Here is a 16,650-nt window from a genome sequence, read left to right on the forward strand (position 1 = left end):
GATTCCTTTCCATATTTAGGTCCCTTGGGACCTTAAGTCTCTCCTAGAAAATGCCCATAGTGTGACAGTCTAGCTTAGTGGGATTGCCAGTTCCCTTCACGTTTCTACATCCTTTGTATTTATCAGAAACTGTTCAGCACAACTGGGTGGGAACTTCCCATGTTTCTATCAGGAAGGCTTTCATTAATAGACAAGAAGGTGCACAAATCCTAGGCCATCAGGAGCAAATGGCACATTTGTTGAGTACCTGGAGGGCAGCATGGTATTGTGGAAGAAAGGTGCTCCAAGTCAGGCTCTTTACCAGGTACTTAGTGTAAGCCTCGGTGGAGTCATCTATAAAACAAGGATGCAATTCGTGATATCAGAGGACTTTGTAAAAGGCAAAGAGCCTTCTAGGATGCTTTTAGTTGTTACCTCGGGCTCAGGACTGTGCACTTGGTTGGTACTTGTTAGCTTACAGTAGAGGTAAGCTACATACAACTGACATAGTTGCACACATTGAGAAAGTATGTGACTAAATGCCAAAATAAGTGGTGCAGACAGCGAATGCTTAGAAAATTCAGAAAGAGAGAACCTGTTGACCAGAAATTTAAAAATCAGGAACCTGTATAAGTTAGGAGGGCTGTTCTGAGGATGAGGAAGCAAATGCTAAGGACAGCTTAACCCTTGTGCTATCTTACAGGGAAAGACACAGGGGATTCAAAGGTTAGCAATCAAATGTCCCGGCTTCCATATCCAGCTAAGGTCATTTGTTATGACCGATTGGCTTAGCCAGTAATTCGCAAACATTAACATGCCTCAGAATCACCTTGCTGAGCCCCACCTCTGGAGTGTCTTATGTCCGGGGTAGGGCCAACAATTGGCATTCCTAACTAGTGATGGGTGATGCTGATGTGCTAGTCCAGAAATCATACTTTGAGACACATTGCTTTAGACAGATTCTCATTGCTCGTTTTTTGTGTGTGTTTTGTTTCTGTTTCAACACAGAGAGCCCAAGAGGATGAACTCGTTAAAATAAGAAAGTATTATGAGACATCCAAAGAGGAGGAGTTGAAGCTGCTGGATAAACCTGAGCAGTAAGGATGCTTGAACATTTTTCCTTTAACAAAAGGAGTAGGGCCATCCCTATCTTCCAGCTCCGAATAACCAGATCTAAACTTTGCCGAGCGAAGTCATAGAAGCACCATTCCTGTGACCTATTGCATGCAGCAGAATGACCTGACTGCCGGGAAAGGCAGCCACGAGATTTGTGCTGCTGGGTATCGTGTCTCAAACCCTCACCCCACCCCTCATGACTCCCCTTTTCTTGTCCTAGCAACTTGTTAATTCCTCCTAGACTAAACATTCTGGCCAAAAGGGTAACTGAGGAAGGAAGAAGTTACTGCTCTGTTTAAGGTTATGCTGATGGCAGTTAAAAGAGATGATGTCAGAGTCACAGAATTCAAATTGATTTTCCTAAATATCGTATCCAGTAAATGTAGCCTGAATGTGCCAGCTTTCTCCCCCAAATCTCTACCTGATCTGCCCAGTTTAGATGTGACTTCTTCATCCTCCCTTTGCATGTGCTCGTGCTTCTCTCCAGTCACTATCTGGAGGTGTCTTCTCTCTAGTTTAGGGTGTTCCTCACAATTTGAAAGCCCAGAACTCTAGTGCATAACTAAGTGACTCTTGTCCTTGGCTGGGCTCTTGGGGTCTACAAACCACAGATAACCTTCTGGGGCTCTGCATCCCCCAGGCCCTGCCCTAAGGACTCTGTGAGAATGTGGGATGGGTCCCGAGTAGACAGAGCGCTAGTTTGGTTGTTGCAACCTTGAGTGCCTCCTGCCCAATGCAGGCTATGCTTCTCAGCTTAGAGATGAGGCAAGGGATAGGAAACAAAAAGGAAATTGATCAGGTTTAGGGTAACCAGTCAGCCCCAGAGACATTCAAGGGCCAATCGCTTATACGGAAACCTTCATACCTTGCCCTTGGTTCCTCTAAAATGCCCTCCTCCCCTTGAATGCCAAGGTATTCAGGTCCAGAAAAAACATCTTTCAGTGACTGGGTGGGAAATTTCTAGGTTTACTCAGTTATTGACAAACCTTTATGATAATTTGGGGACCCTTAGATGACGGGCTCTCACGTGAACCATATGCCAGGACTCCCCCCAACATACACCCAAAGTTAGTTCATGAAGCCTAGGAATATTGTGATTCAGTGCAGATGGGCTCCTCTGCCCTTCTGGTCCATCAGCTTGAGCCCCTCTCCTTACCAACCCCCACCCCGACCCATCCTGTGGTCCACTCCCAAGTTGTGTTTCCTAATATAATAAATTAAGTCCCACTAAGGTGCCAATGACCAAACATGAAGTGATTAATAATGGGATGTGTAGACACAAGGCCATGGGGAATATTTGAGGACTGTCTTAGCTTGGGCTGCTATAACAACGTATCCGGAACTGGGTGACTGATGAACAGCAGAATTGTATTTCTCACCGTTCCTGAAACTGGCAGTCTGAGATCCAGGTGCAGCCCTGGTTGGGTTCTGGGGAGAACCCTCTTCCAGGCTGCAGGCTGCCAACTTCTCTTTGTATTTGCACACGGCAGAGAGCAGAGAGGGGAAGCAAGCTCTTGTGTTTCTTCTCCGAAGGGCACTCACCCCACTCATGAGGGCTCAACATGACTTAATTACTTCCCAGAGGCCCTACTTCTTATTACCATCACTTTGGGGGTTAGGATTTCAACATGTGGATTTTGGGGGACACAAACATTCAGCCCATAACAGGGACAAGAGGGCACATCAAGCATTTGGGTGGTGCCAACTATGCCATGTTAAGCAATGATACTCTTAAACCCAGAGCTGGCAAACTTTTCCAATAACGGACCTGGTAGTAAGTACTTTAGGCTTTGTGAGCCATTGCAGTCTCTTGGAACTACTCAAGTTGACCATTGTTGTGCAAAAGCAAGCATAGACAATGCATAAACGAATGAGCCTGGCTGTGCACCAATAACATTTTATTTAAGGACACTGAAATATGAATTTCATGTCATTTTTACGTCACAAAACATTATCCTCTGTTGACTTTTTTTTCCCACCCATTTAAAAATGTGAAGATGGTAGCTGATGGACCATACAAAACCGAAGGATAGGCTGAATCTGGCCTGGGGACCATAATTAACCAACCCCTGCACTGAGCTATGTGAATGGCCCACCTGGTGACATGAACAGTGGGTCCTTGCCCCTGGAAGGATTCCCCTTTTCCTTCTGTGTTAATGCCTTTCTAGCATTATTTTTCAAGATTAATTACCAGAACACAGAATAATCACAGCAGGTAATTAACAGATCACTTCCTCTTCCTGTTTTCTCTACTGATGATCTGGATAGAATAGCATATTTACAATTTATAAATGGTCATCATAATGGCTTCCTGAACACGCTAAGCTCTTAGTGACAGCAAAGTAGATGGTCATGTTGTCCTAAGGATGTGCTTGGGCTCAGTTGCTAGAGGGTGAGGCCCAAAGAGGTAGGGCCTCCTGGCCTGAGTGAATTTCACCTTTACTCCCGATCTCCTGCACAGTGTAGCCTTTGTTTGATTTATGCCATAGCCTGATTTTCTGGCAACCTATTTGCCATTAGCTTCAAGTGAGTTGACTGTAAGCATGTTTTACATACTGGAAAATATGAATCATTTATAGTTTCAGCACTGTAGTTTCCTGAGATTCCTGTGGTGCCCAGTCCTATAAATCACAGTCTGGAGAGGCTGGCCCCATCAGTCACCTCATCAGCTTTCTTACTCCTCAGGGCCAGATGCAGAAAGCCATTTCCCACAGAGGTGTCATCTGCTTGGGACCAGGCTATCTGAGAGCCACTCCCTGCAACATGGTCCTCAACTCCGTTCACACTCTACTTGGGATGGTGGTGAGGCGAGGGGAGCCTCTACTGGGTTTGATTAGGCCTGATGTGTGTTTTTTGTGACCTAAAGTAAGGACACCATATACAGCCTATTGGGGTGCTCCGCTTGGACCCACAGCTGCCATGGGACAACCTCCAAAAGAAGACATATTGACTTGTTGAAACAAGGTTCTGTGAGCGTCCTTCTCTATGGAGGAACATAGGCTGCAGCATGTACACACACCCGAAATGATATTATGCAGGGCTTTAAGGGATGAGAAACCAAATGTTAGTCCCTTGAAAACAGTGGGCCGTTGCACTGTTGCACCTGTTAGCTGAGTTGCTGCTGTGGATGTGTGACCCACGTACCGTGGGGTGCAGAACTTCTCGCCTGTATACAGGCTGAAGTTACAGTCTGTCCTGGGAAGATCAGCCTGCCTTAAGGAAAGAAGAGGAAGGTCCCTAGTCTGTGGCTCTTTGCGGGTATTTAGTCCTTTCTGTCTCTGGCCCTAGGGTATAAAGTTAGACTAGTCCGAAAGGAAATCAGTCCATAAGTATTCATAAGTACCACAGCCTAGTAATGTCCAGGACGCTCTCCTTGGGGGTGTGTAAAAGAGTGCTTACCCCCTGCCCTTATGCCTAGAGTATAAAACTCAGTTGTGGGATAAGATATTGCACGCTTCATAGCCTTCGAGTTAATGTGTACTTCTGGTACTTTCTCAGATAAATGGGAAATGGTGCTTTCCTCAAGACTTTATTTTCCCCAGATTTGCTTCTCTAGTATTTTGTTATCTTCACCATCTGCCAGGTGACCAGGCCCAAAACCCACAAGTCATCCTGGCCTCTTCTCAGCATCCCGTGGGATGGGTCAGCTACTCTGGGTCTGGCTGTCTCAGGGGCTTTCTCACCATTCACCCCTCAGCCTCCACACTGCAGCCCCTCTCTCCTTCCCCCTTAGAACATTCCAGCTGCTCCCAGCCTCAAATCCTCTACCACCTCCAATCAATCAGCCAAGCCATTGCCAGGGTGATTTTCTAAAACAAAAAGCTGAACGTGTCACTCCTCTCTTTAAAACCCTTCATTCATTCAGAAAAAGCTTGAACTCTTTATTTTAAAACACAAACACCATTTTAGCTTCTTCTCACCTCTCCCCACAAGTATCATTAAGCCTGTCCAGGCTCTCACTGGCAGTTTCTCACATGTGTCCTGCACAAGGACCAGAGGGCTGCCGGAGGCCTTGGCTGACATGGTCCCTACAGGGCTCTGACTTTGATGCCCTGGGTGAGGCTTCCATAGCTCCTATTTTAGGCCCCATCTCCAAGAGCACTCATCACACTCCGTGGTAACTGTGGATTTATTTCTCAGGTGGTCAGGAAGGAATTGCGTATAAATTAATTCTGTTCTCAGGTCTTAGCATGGTGCCTGACACACTGTAAATGCTTCATAAGCGACACTAAAATTCTTGGTGACTGATGCCTTGGTATTTTTGGTGATACATCCCTTGAGTTCTATCCAAAAGTAATTTGAAATTTGTGACTTTCCCTCTCCCCTCCAACTCTGAATATGTGTTTCGGGCCATTCTCTTTACACAGCACATTGAGTCTTTAAGCTTCTCTGAGAGCCTTCCTAGGGCAGGCCCTAATTCCAGGAAGACTTTGATCCCAGGGAACCTTGTAGTTCTATTTTACTCTTTTCTGGGTAACACACATTGGTTGAGTCTATGGGTTCGTCACCTCATATTGGTCCTAGACCTCCTTTTTGGAGACTAGTTGTAAGTAATTGTTTATATAGCATTTCCTTCTTATCCAAGTCCTTGCTGGTAAGCTGAGGTGTCGATCTGTATATCCTCTCCATCAATTCTTCATTCACTGTGTTCATTTAAACGAGGAAGTGTACCTACTCTGGGATCTGGGTCCTACTTAGGGATTAGTGTTTCCTGGTTGCATTTGGAAAGGGAGAAAAGCAGGGCACTACCCTTGAGGTAGCTCTCAGCAGCGTCTGAATAAGTGAAACTTCCCAAGACTCACTATAGGATCAAATGCGTCAGTCCCACAAGCTTTTTATTGCTCCTGTTTGTGAAAACTAGTGATACCCCTGATTTCAGTTGTAAACGAATCAATGGTTTAATACTAATTTTACGAAGAAACAATTTACATGTAGAGTGTAACTTTTTCATCTTGTCCTAATTCAGAATTCTTTGGGGTTTCTACCTTTATATCCCATCACATGGTTTTCATAATAATCAGTTACAGAACCTTAAAGGTATGTTTTCTTTTATGGGTATTCTTTGCTTCCTCTCAGTGTCATTTAGCGGGAAAAAAAACGATTATGACCTGGTTGTAGGATAAATAAGGAAAACCGTTGATTATTAGAATCTTATTAAAACCCAAGTGTCCCTAAAAGAAGCACAGAGTATTAGCTGAGGAAATTTTTTTTTTGGGGGGGTACACCAAGTTCAATCATCTGTTTTTATACACATATCCCCGTATTCCCTCCCTCCCTCGACTCCCCCCCCAACTCTCCCTCGAGTCCCCCCCACCCTCCCCGTCCCAGAGTCCCCCTCACCCTCCCCGTCCCAGTCCTCTAAGGCATCTTCCATCCTCGAGTTGCACTCCCTTTGTTATACAACAACTTTTTTAATTATGGAAAGAAAGGGTCTCCAGCTTTGCTCCTACGTGAAAGCATTCTTGGTAAGAGGTTACAAAATGTCAAAGTAATGATGTTATGGTTTGACCAAGACTTGCAGAACTATCAGCTAATCATCCTTTCAACCCCCAGATGGATTTAATAGCTGTTAGTGGATTCTCCCCTTTTCTGAATTCAACTCTTTCCACCCATTTTAGTTTATACCCCTTCCTTGGGTGGTTGGCCTAGAGAATATGTAGCTCTTCCAAGTTAATTTTGCAAAGAGCACCAGTGCCCAGCTGCTCAGACAGTGAGCTTCTGTGTGCAGGTCAGTACTCACCTTTAGCTTTTAAGATCTGTCTTGCCATAGTTTTTAAGAAACTTTAGATCGTGCCCACTTAATGAGTGCCTCCTTTGTTCTGAGCATGGAGCTGTGAAGTCTTGTCTGTGTAGGTAGGTTGATGTGGAAAAGTAAACACATACCTGTAGAGCAGAATCATTATAGACTTATAGTTGAGAAAAAAAAATAATAGTAATCTCATTTCAGAAAGATTTTTTTTTTTAATCACTTGTCTGTAGATGTTTGTCTCAAGTCTTCTCTTTACTTAGCCTGCCTTAATACACCATTAGGGAATGCTGCATTATAAAGGGAGTGTAGTGTGTATTTTTTTTTTCAAACACTAAAGATTAATGCTTTCTATTTGGGTTTAGTCTTATTTGGGTAGCAAGAGATAAATAACTTCACATGGTTCAGTATACTTGAATTAACTTTCTGTTCTTAATTTATACATCGGATGTTTATTCACCATTATAGAAACCCTTTTTTTTTTTAATTTTTAAAATTTTTTATACAATTTTTAAAGGTCACTAACCATTTACAGGCATTACAAAATATCAGCTATATTCCCTGTGTTGTTCAATATATCTTTGAGCCTATCTTACATCCAATAGTTTGCACCTCCCACTCCCCTATCCTTATACGCCCCCCTCCCTTGACTGGTAACCACTAATTCTCTGTATCTGTGAGTCTGATTCTTTTTTGTTATATTCACTATTTTGTCGTATTTTTTAGATTCCACATATAAATGGTATCATACAGTATTTGTCTTTGTCTGTCTGACTTATTTCACTTAGCAGATGACAAAATTTCTTTCTTTTTTATGACTGAGTAGTGTTCCATTGTGTGTGTGTGTGTGTGTGTGTATCACATCTTCTTTATCCATTCGTCTGTTGATGGATACTTAGGTTGCTTCCATATCTTGGTAATTATAAATACTGTTATGAGTGTTGGGGTGCATGTATCTTTTCAAATTAGTGTTTTTGTGTTTTTTGGGGTATATGCCCAGAAGTGGAGTTGCTGGGTCATATGGTGGCTCCATATTTAGTTTTTCTGGGAAATCTCCATACTGTTTTCCATAGTGGCTGCACCAATTTACATTTCCACCAATAGTGTACAAGGGTTTCCCTTTCTCCACATCCTCGCCAACATTTGTTTGTGTTCTTTTTGATGCTAGCCATTCTGACAGGTGCGAGGTGATATATGGAAACCCACTTTTAAAAGTGGCTTTGTTGTCAACGGTAGAACACATACCCTTGGAGTCCCTTGAGTCTGCCTATTTGATACTTCTTGTAATTGTTCCGTTGACATTGTCACATAAGGAATGCTCTCATGAATCTTTTTCTGCTGTCTTTTTATTTGCCTTGTGATTATATGTGAAGTCAGATGATTCATTCTTAATTTTCACAGATTTTTACACGAGTTAGCCCAGATCCCTAATTTTGCTGAACGTGCCCAGTGCATAATCTTCAGATCTGTCTTTTCTGAGGGTATCACTGCCTTGCATCGAAAGGTAGAGATCATCACACGCGCTTCTAAGGTATGTTTGCTGTCTAATTCAAAAATAGCTTTGCTCTTCTTGGGGGGAAGGGAGGAGAAAGTGGGGAGTGGGAAAGATCAATTCTAATCCCTTTGCAGAAAAATTTTGGACTTGAGCGTGTGTGTTTTCCTGAGTGTAACTGTGACGATTATCCCATGAGTGTATGTGTGCGTGCAGGCGAGTGAGTAAGAAAGGAGATGCAGATTGACAGAGGAGAAAGAGGGAGAGAAAAATGACACTTCAGATTTCTTCTCACATATTCCAGGTACCTCCCAATGTACATTCTGGCCACTTAAAACCAATCTAAATAGTATAGTGTGTTTTCCATTCTTTCTAGATTGCAGAAGAGATTTGCCTTAGAACTGTGCATTGGATCATCTGAAATGTGTTTTATTTTACGTGGTAAAATAAAAATAGTCCAGAGACTTAACCAATGAAATAAGTAATTATGATAATGAGTGATGGGCCAATAAGTTTTTGTTGGCTTTACCACAAGTGTTCATTATAAATTCTTGAATGTGGCTTTTTCTCCCAGTGACCCACGTCCTTCACAACATGATGCTCCTCCGCAAATACTGTCGTGTTTAGCTGCTTATCTGAAGGCACTGGGTGTTTTTCCTTCTAAAATATAAAAGATTTCAATAAAGAAAGCACAAATATTACCAAGGTATATAATATACACCCTCTAATAACACCCTAAAAGGCAGGAGCAGAGGTCAGCCTAGGGCTGCACTTGGTTTTCTTTCTTTACCCTAAAATAAAGGAAAATAAAGTTGACTAAAACTATAGAGAAGGGGAAAAAGTATCAATTTGAAAATTTGCACTTGGAGCAAAAGAATGAGAAAGAGAGGAAAAACGAGATGGGGAGCTGAAGAAAACCCCAAGCAGCTTGAAATTGTAAAAGTTAATGGACAAATCAGCAAACACTTAATAAACATAGCCTATGGCCTTGAAATACGTTCTTGGAGTTCACCTCTGAGGATTATTTCCAGGGATAAGGAAGAATAAGCTTGCTATTGTATCTACCTGGCATTTAACTGTGCTTATTATATAGATCTACAGTCTAAAAGCAGATCCCCAAATAATCTTTAACCCCTTTATCCTTAGAAGCCATCAAATACAAAGCCTAAGTGTAACAGCTCTCTTTTTTCAATTTCTAAATCCTTTAAAAGAAGGATTTAGAAAATAAAATTGGCTCAAATAGAACTATAAATACTAATATTTAATATTCAGTATTAAAACATGCAGTTTATAATTCATTGAAAGATAAAAAATGATGGCGGTGAACATATTTTTTAAGACACTTACGGCTTAATGAAGTGTATTTTCCATTTCACCAACTGTAAATCCAGTTGGTAACAGGCCAGCAAACAGCCTATCAGGTGCTCAGTAAATATTGGTTGATGAATGAACATAGGTGCATTTGTGGTTCAGCCTTATAGTAGTTGGTGTTTGTCTTCCCAGGGCTTGCTGCACATGAAGAGTGTGAAGGATATTTTAGCTCTCATTCTGGCTTTTGGAAATTATATGAATGGAGGAAATAGGACTCGGGGGCAAGCAGATGGATACAGCTTAGAAATTCTGCCCAAACTCAAGGATGTCAAAAGCCGGGTATTTATTTATTTTTCATGACAAATGTCTATGGTCTGCCATTATTTTCCTTCTATATCTTCAACTAAAAAAAAAAAGAAAAAAGTGTTCCTGGTTGTTCCATTCATCTCTATCCTCCCCCTAACAGTACATTTTTTTTTTCTTTGCTTTCTTTTGAATAAAGATAGGTTTTTCCTGTTTGATCTTCTTTTGATGGCAAAATCCCCAGCACTCGATTGCTTGAAAGCAGAGTTGGGTGTTGAACTGCCATGAGAGAATAAAACAGCTGGCGTACAGCGTTAGGCACAGCACAAGGCTTGGGTCTGTTTGAATTTGGTGTTAGCTGCTTATCATTTACTCACTCCTAAGCAGAGAGCAGTGCTGACTCACCCAGGGGGCTGAGCATTTGAATTCTTCTTTGGTCCACAACAATTGGGCTGGGGGTCCACTGTCAAACCCTCTGAGCCCAATTATCATTTGGCTCCACACCCCTGCAGAGCTCCCTCTTTAGAAACAACCAGCCCATATCTGGGCATCCCATGGGGGGCGGAGGGAGCAGAGGGAGGGGAAACACACAGGCAAATTAGAATTAGACCCACGTGAACAGGACACAAAGGCTGCCTTGTGGGAGGGCCGGCTCTCCCCTGGAGTCCCAGGGTCATAAAGTGGCACGGTGTTCCTTTTAAGCCAGCTTGATTGTTTTTCACGCCATTCAGAACACGCAGTTTTTTGAAAGGTGGGAAGGGAGGGATGGTTTTCTGTTCTACTCTCTGGTTCCCTTTAGCACTGCCCTACCCCCTCCCTTGTTGGCTTTATGCCGGAAAATATTCAGACGGTCTTTTGGTTGGTCGGTGCTTGTCTTGGCCATTACCTCAGAGGCCTTATGGATCTTCTCTTTGGGTTTTTGCTTCTACAAGAAAGAGTGTAGTGTCATTTCTTTGTATAGATGCCATAAAAGTGAATTGGACAAGGAGGAAAGAGGACAGTCTCTCCCGTCTCAAACGGAATTAGGACCAGGTAGCACAAGTTACAAGTATTAAAGTTACAAAGTGAGATTTCAGCTCTTTGAGTATATAACATGGCAGCATCTCATGTGAATGATACTCATTTAAGCTTCTCTTTTAAACCTAGGATAATGGGATTAATCTGGTGGACTATGTCGTGAAATACTACCTGCGTTACTATGATCAGGTAAGAAGTGGCATTCCCTGGAAAACTACACGAGTGGGGTTTCAGCTCCTGCATGTTGTTGGTGTTCAGAAATTGGATGATGGATGGATGGATGAATTTCAAGTCCCACATAGAATTTGAGAGCTCTCCAGCCTCCTTGGTTTACAGATGGGAACACTGGAGCCAAGAGAGTTTAGTTGACTCTTGTAAAGAGAAGCATTATTCAGTGGCACAAATCTACTGACTCTCAATCCGCTATATAACACAGGTTCAGAGAGACCCCCCGTCATCTCAGTGCCTTCTGACCAGATTGTGAGGGTCTCTGTGAAACTTATATCCGTTCAGTAATTGCTTATATTTGAAACGAGATTCTGGGATGCAGACCAAAATTTAGGAACTTAAGATGCAGTAATACCCAATACTTTATCAGCAGTGTTCATCTGTGAACAAGTTAAAGACGTGGAATTTGAAATCCATCTTCTCCGCTTAGATTACATCGGGCCATTAGAAATAAAAATTTCTGTAAGAATCCACCTGAGCGCAATTTTCTGTGTTTTATTCCATCTCATTAAATCAAGAACAAGGAGTCCTAGCTTTGAGAAGAAAAAGGTACTATTGAAAGTTATTGAGAAACCTAGCAGTCAATAAATGGAAAAATCTCAGGAAAATGTTGTCAGGAGTCCCACTTAACTATCCACATAAGCAGAGTTTTTCCTAGGTCCCAGGGGAAGAAAAGTAAAGATTCCAGGGCTTCGTTTTCAAAAGGCCTACAGTTTCACACAGAAGACAAGCCAAGCACTGCTGAAGTCTTTCGTCCTCTCTCCTGCCCTCCTGGTGGGTTTATCTAACTGTTGTCAGTGTACCTACCACCAGGTTTATCATTCCCTTGTATATAGATATCATTGAGCAGTTACCTAGTGTCCTGGCATTGCTCCTTGAGGTCCAGAACTCTTTGTTGTCTCTGTTTTCATATCTGTAATATTTAGGTGCTTGATAAATACTTGCTGAGTTGAATATACTCTAAGTATCCACAAGCATGTAGTAAGTAACGTATGTAAAGAACGAGATGCAGGGGAGAGAGCTATTTTCTGGTAGAGCAGGGCAGGTGTGTTGAGCTTCAGGCAATACGTGTGAACCCAGAGTTCTGACAGCAGGTACCAGGGTGGCAGAAGAATTATCCTGAAGAATCTTGGGGTGACGGTTCAAATTCAGGGTTGGCATGAGCAGATTTACTCGTAGTCTCTGCCTTAACCATCCTTCCTACACAGACGCACTGTGTAGGAGGGATGAAATTGGCCTGTGGAATTTGACTCCTGTTGAAGAGAGTGGGACCCAGTGGAATCAACTTCACAGAGGACAATCTTAAAGTAAGGTTAGTTTCAAACACAGGATGATCCCGTTTAGGAAAAATAAGAAGTCAACATTTGTGTGGTGGTCTCCCAGTTTTCACTGTGCGAGATGAATTTCACTCAATAAGAGTGTAGACTTCTGTGTTTCATTAAACAATCCCTTCCCTCTTAGGAGCACGAGTGATGATATTTCTGGTTAAGGGTGATGAGCAATTAGCAGAAGGAAGGTGACTGTTGCTCCAAGCTTCCTTCCACTCATGCCTGGTTTTTGGTCCAAGTCTAGGTCTATGTGAAGTTTAAAGAAACCCTTCTAAGGCCATGTCTTTTGAACTCAAATTGAGCAACTTTCACAAGAGCTACTACCAGGCTGATTTGCTCAGCACCATTTTCTCTTGCTTAAAAAAAAAAAACAAAAAAAACGAAGCCAGGAATGAATCTGATAAAAAGTTTTGGAAAATAGAAAGATATGCATGAGTTCTTCCAGTGTAGATTACCGTGGAGTTTTGTAGCAAGTATCTTAGATGTTGTTCCATCTTGGCACTCAAACTAGGGTATTGCTTCCATTGTTTTTGAAAGCAGTAAAATAAGTAGAGGAAGATGAAAAATAGTACACTGATCACGTAAAATGTTGTTCTGATCAAATGAGGAAAACCAGCTTCTCCTAGCATCCCAAATGAGGCCAGAGGTCTTAAAGGAAGAGAGTAGGGTCCAGAGAATTCTTGAAACCACAAGAAAATAGGACAGTAAGTTAGATGACTCCTGCCCAAGGTGCATACTTCCCAGAACAGCATTTTATAAGCCCTCTGTAATTGTGTCAAACAAAGGCACACCGTTTTTTGGTGGGCCAGATGGTGTGTACTCGACCGAGAACAAGACACAGTTCCTGCCTTCAAAATGTTTATAGTCTAGTGGGGAAGACACACAAGCTAACAAGGCAATTTTTAAATTAGTGTTGGTACGTGCTGTGATAATAGGAATTAGCAGGGAGTCTTGGAAACACCCAAGTGCTGGGGCTTAGGGGAGACCTTCAAAGAAGTGATATCTGCTTCCAGACTTGAAAGAAGAGTATGAACAAGGAGGTGTGAGGAAGGGTTGGGGAATAGTTTGGAAGGGGACTGTTTTGTAGACGAAAGCCAAGAAGCAAGAAATTGTGGCCTGTTCTTTTATTTTATGAACGTTTAGGGGAGGGAGTTAGCAATAGAGGAAGGGAGAAATCAGGCTGGAGATGGAGACAGAGGCCAGATCATAAAGTGCCTTGTAAAGCAGTTTTAGAGTTTGGAATTAGTCCTAATGGCAGTAGGGAAGATGGAATGTGAAGGAAAGCTGGCAGAGGAACCTGTATGGAGGGAAGAATAAGCGAAGACAGCCTGAGATATGCAAGACACAAAGCTTATATTAAACAACTCAGGGAGAAGGCAAACTGGACTGGAAAAGATAGTTGAGGCTCTGCTTGTCGCCCAGTGTGCCTATGGGTTGTATCCCTCTGGACGTTTCTCAGCTGAGATCCTCTATCAGGTATAGTTGTGGAGCTTGTCAAAACCCGACCCAACCACACCTTCATAAATATCTGCTAAGATTAGCCAAACAACACTAGGAGAATCTTTACCAATATGTGAAGAATTTGATCACACACACACACACACACACACGCACGCACGAGCTTTAAGCTGCAGAAGAAGGTCGGTAAAAGCATAAGGGAATGAGATTGTTTCTCCCACTGCAGTGCTACCTTATCCAGTACCTTCCAATTCACACCTTATTGGCATACCCCAAATATGAGTTCTCTAATTGCTACCATGTGAAACTCAACAGAGACTCTCAATTTAAGTACTTTCATGTGTTCTTCATGTGCCTTTTTCCAGGGGAGTAGAGGATCGAAGATTAGGACATACCTTACCATTTTCTCTTTGATTCAAGGGGTAAAATAGAACCCAGCCAATGCCACAGCCATAGCCAACCTCAGTGCCAGTAAGACCAAACTGATAACGTGAAAGACACAAAAGCACTTCAAAGTAACCAGTCCAAAGTTAGGCATGGCAGGGAGGCATTGCTGTGATTCGTATCCAGCCATCCGAGAAGAGATACTTTGAAATTTCAACTGAAAGTGATAATTGGGAAGTATAACGTACTTTTGTTTACCATGTATTCTAGGAAGCAGGAACAGAAAAGAGTGTTTTCCCCCTGCCTGAACCACAAGATTTCTTTCTGGCCTCCCAAGTCAAATTTGAAGACCTTATAAAAGATTTGAGAAAACTGAAGAGGCAACTAGAAGGTAACGGGAACTGTTCTGTTATTATGATAATAGATAAGATTTTTTTAAATGACTTAAGAGAGTGATTTCTGTCCAGCTCGGGGAATGGAATTGGTGAGAGTTCAGTTATGGTGCACTACCTCAGGACACTTTCCATCTCTGTGCACAATTTGGAGGCACTGTATTTACACATCTCTCTCATTTGTTAGTGTTAATTAGTGCTTATTATATACACATCTTGCTATATCTACATTTTCCAACATGAAATAGATATAATTTTAATAATAATAACAACAGCAACCCTTTTTTTGAATTCTTACTGTGGTCTCATATGATTCTAATGACCCGAATAAGCAGGAATTACACTAACTCCATTTTATGGATGAGAAAAAAGAGGCTGTATTCACACAGCCAGTGAGAGGCAGATCGGGTCTGATTAGAAAATCTCATGCATTGCATTTTCCAAGCTAGTTTACTCTGCTGCCTTATCTTTCTCTCTGGCTCTCACTCTGGCGCAAGCACGCGCGCGGGCACACGCACACACACACACACACACACACACCCCCGTATATATTTTGTTTATGTATATGAATCTAATAATGATGGCAAGACCCATAGTAAACAGTCTATTTTAGTTTAATTTACATTTTTAATTATTCAAAGCAAAATGCTGAAAGCCCTTTTTGGCTTTTTTAAAAGGTGAAAATATGTCTCTTTTGGGCAGGAATTTTCCTTTGGCATTTCTAGAGTCTTGTGTTTTCACTGTGGAGACATCTCCTTGTCCAAGAATATAAATACTTGCCTTGGAGCTTGTATAACTCCAATTGAAGAGCTCTGCGGAGGATTTAGGGAGCGTGTTAATGTGGATATGGAGCCCAGAGCGCCAGAAGCAGAGCTTGAGGAAATGAAGAGCTTGCACCAGGAATATTTTTACACTTAGACATAAAATAAACATTTTAAAAATGTTTATTGTGAAAGAGTGCTCAGAAATCTATGTCTTAGACAGAGGACAGCTTGGAAATGGAAGTAAAGTGGGAAAGATCTGCTCCCGGTGGCAGGGAGAGCCATTTATTTTTACTTTGGGCATAAACCTTGCTTAAATAAGGATAGGGGTTACAAGTGAATATTTTTACCTTGTAAATTATTTTTAAAGGAACATGTGGCTTCTTTTTTCCTCCTGTCGATGTGGTCGAGAGCGTGAATTCAAATGGATGCTTCGTTCAGGAACATGATACATGAACTTGCGGTCATTCTTTTCCGTCTTCAATAGAGCAGACAGTTTTATTCTTGACTGAGATGAGGGGCTTGGTTCTTATTCTAAGAAAGCGGAGTGAGCCATCACGTGGCAGTTTTTTTCCTATGCCTCTCCAATGGCAGAACTAGGGCCAAGCCAGTCCTCAGGGTGGCTTTTGCAGTAGCAGAGAAGACCTGTGCTTGTCCAGTCCACGGCCATCCCTGAACACCCATCCTCTCTTGTCTCTTGGTCCTTGTGAAACCCAGGGCCTGCCCTCTTGTGTGGTCTTTTGAGCAGAAACCTGATCTCGGTTGGGTCTTTCCTCTTCGCCTGCCATCCCTCCATGGGCTGCCTTTCTCAGGCATCCTGGCTCAGCCCCATCCCTTTGACATCCCTGCGTGTTTGCTGATAAAGAACAAAGGGATGAGAAGAGTGAATTTGCTCTGTGGTGACCTACATGGGAATAGAATCTAAAAAGAGTGGATGTATGTATATGTATAACTGATGCACTTTGCTGTACACCTGAAACTAACACAGCATTGTAAATCAACTATACCCCAATACAAATTTTTAAAAAAGAAGAGTGAATTCACAGGACAGGTTAGAGGCAGGGGTGCCCCCAAAGCTCTACCCTGGGTGTACCTTATTTCCTCTAGGGAGATCCATGATGTCATTCCAGATCTC

General features: G+C 42.3%; 1 protein-coding gene across 3 annotated transcripts in view; it reads left to right on the top strand.

Annotated features, from left to right (window-relative positions):
- Positions 1-16,650, top strand: part of FMN1 (formin 1) — a 296,198-nt gene that overhangs the window by 138,065 nt on the left and 141,483 nt on the right. For all 3 annotated transcript variants that reach the window (XM_057722129.1, XM_057722130.1, XM_057722133.1), the window contains exons 8-12: positions 988-1,076; positions 8,243-8,372; positions 9,837-9,983; positions 11,094-11,153; positions 14,633-14,753. In XM_057722129.1, the coding sequence (XP_057578112.1) occupies positions 988-1,076; positions 8,243-8,372; positions 9,837-9,983; positions 11,094-11,153; positions 14,633-14,753 (547 nt within the window). The remainder of the gene's footprint in view (positions 1-987; positions 1,077-8,242; positions 8,373-9,836; positions 9,984-11,093; positions 11,154-14,632; positions 14,754-16,650) is intronic.

This window comes from Hippopotamus amphibius, chromosome 2 (genome assembly GCF_030028045.1).
Source record: "Hippopotamus amphibius kiboko isolate mHipAmp2 chromosome 2, mHipAmp2.hap2, whole genome shotgun sequence".
NCBI lineage: Eukaryota > Metazoa > Chordata > Mammalia > Artiodactyla > Hippopotamidae > Hippopotamus > Hippopotamus amphibius.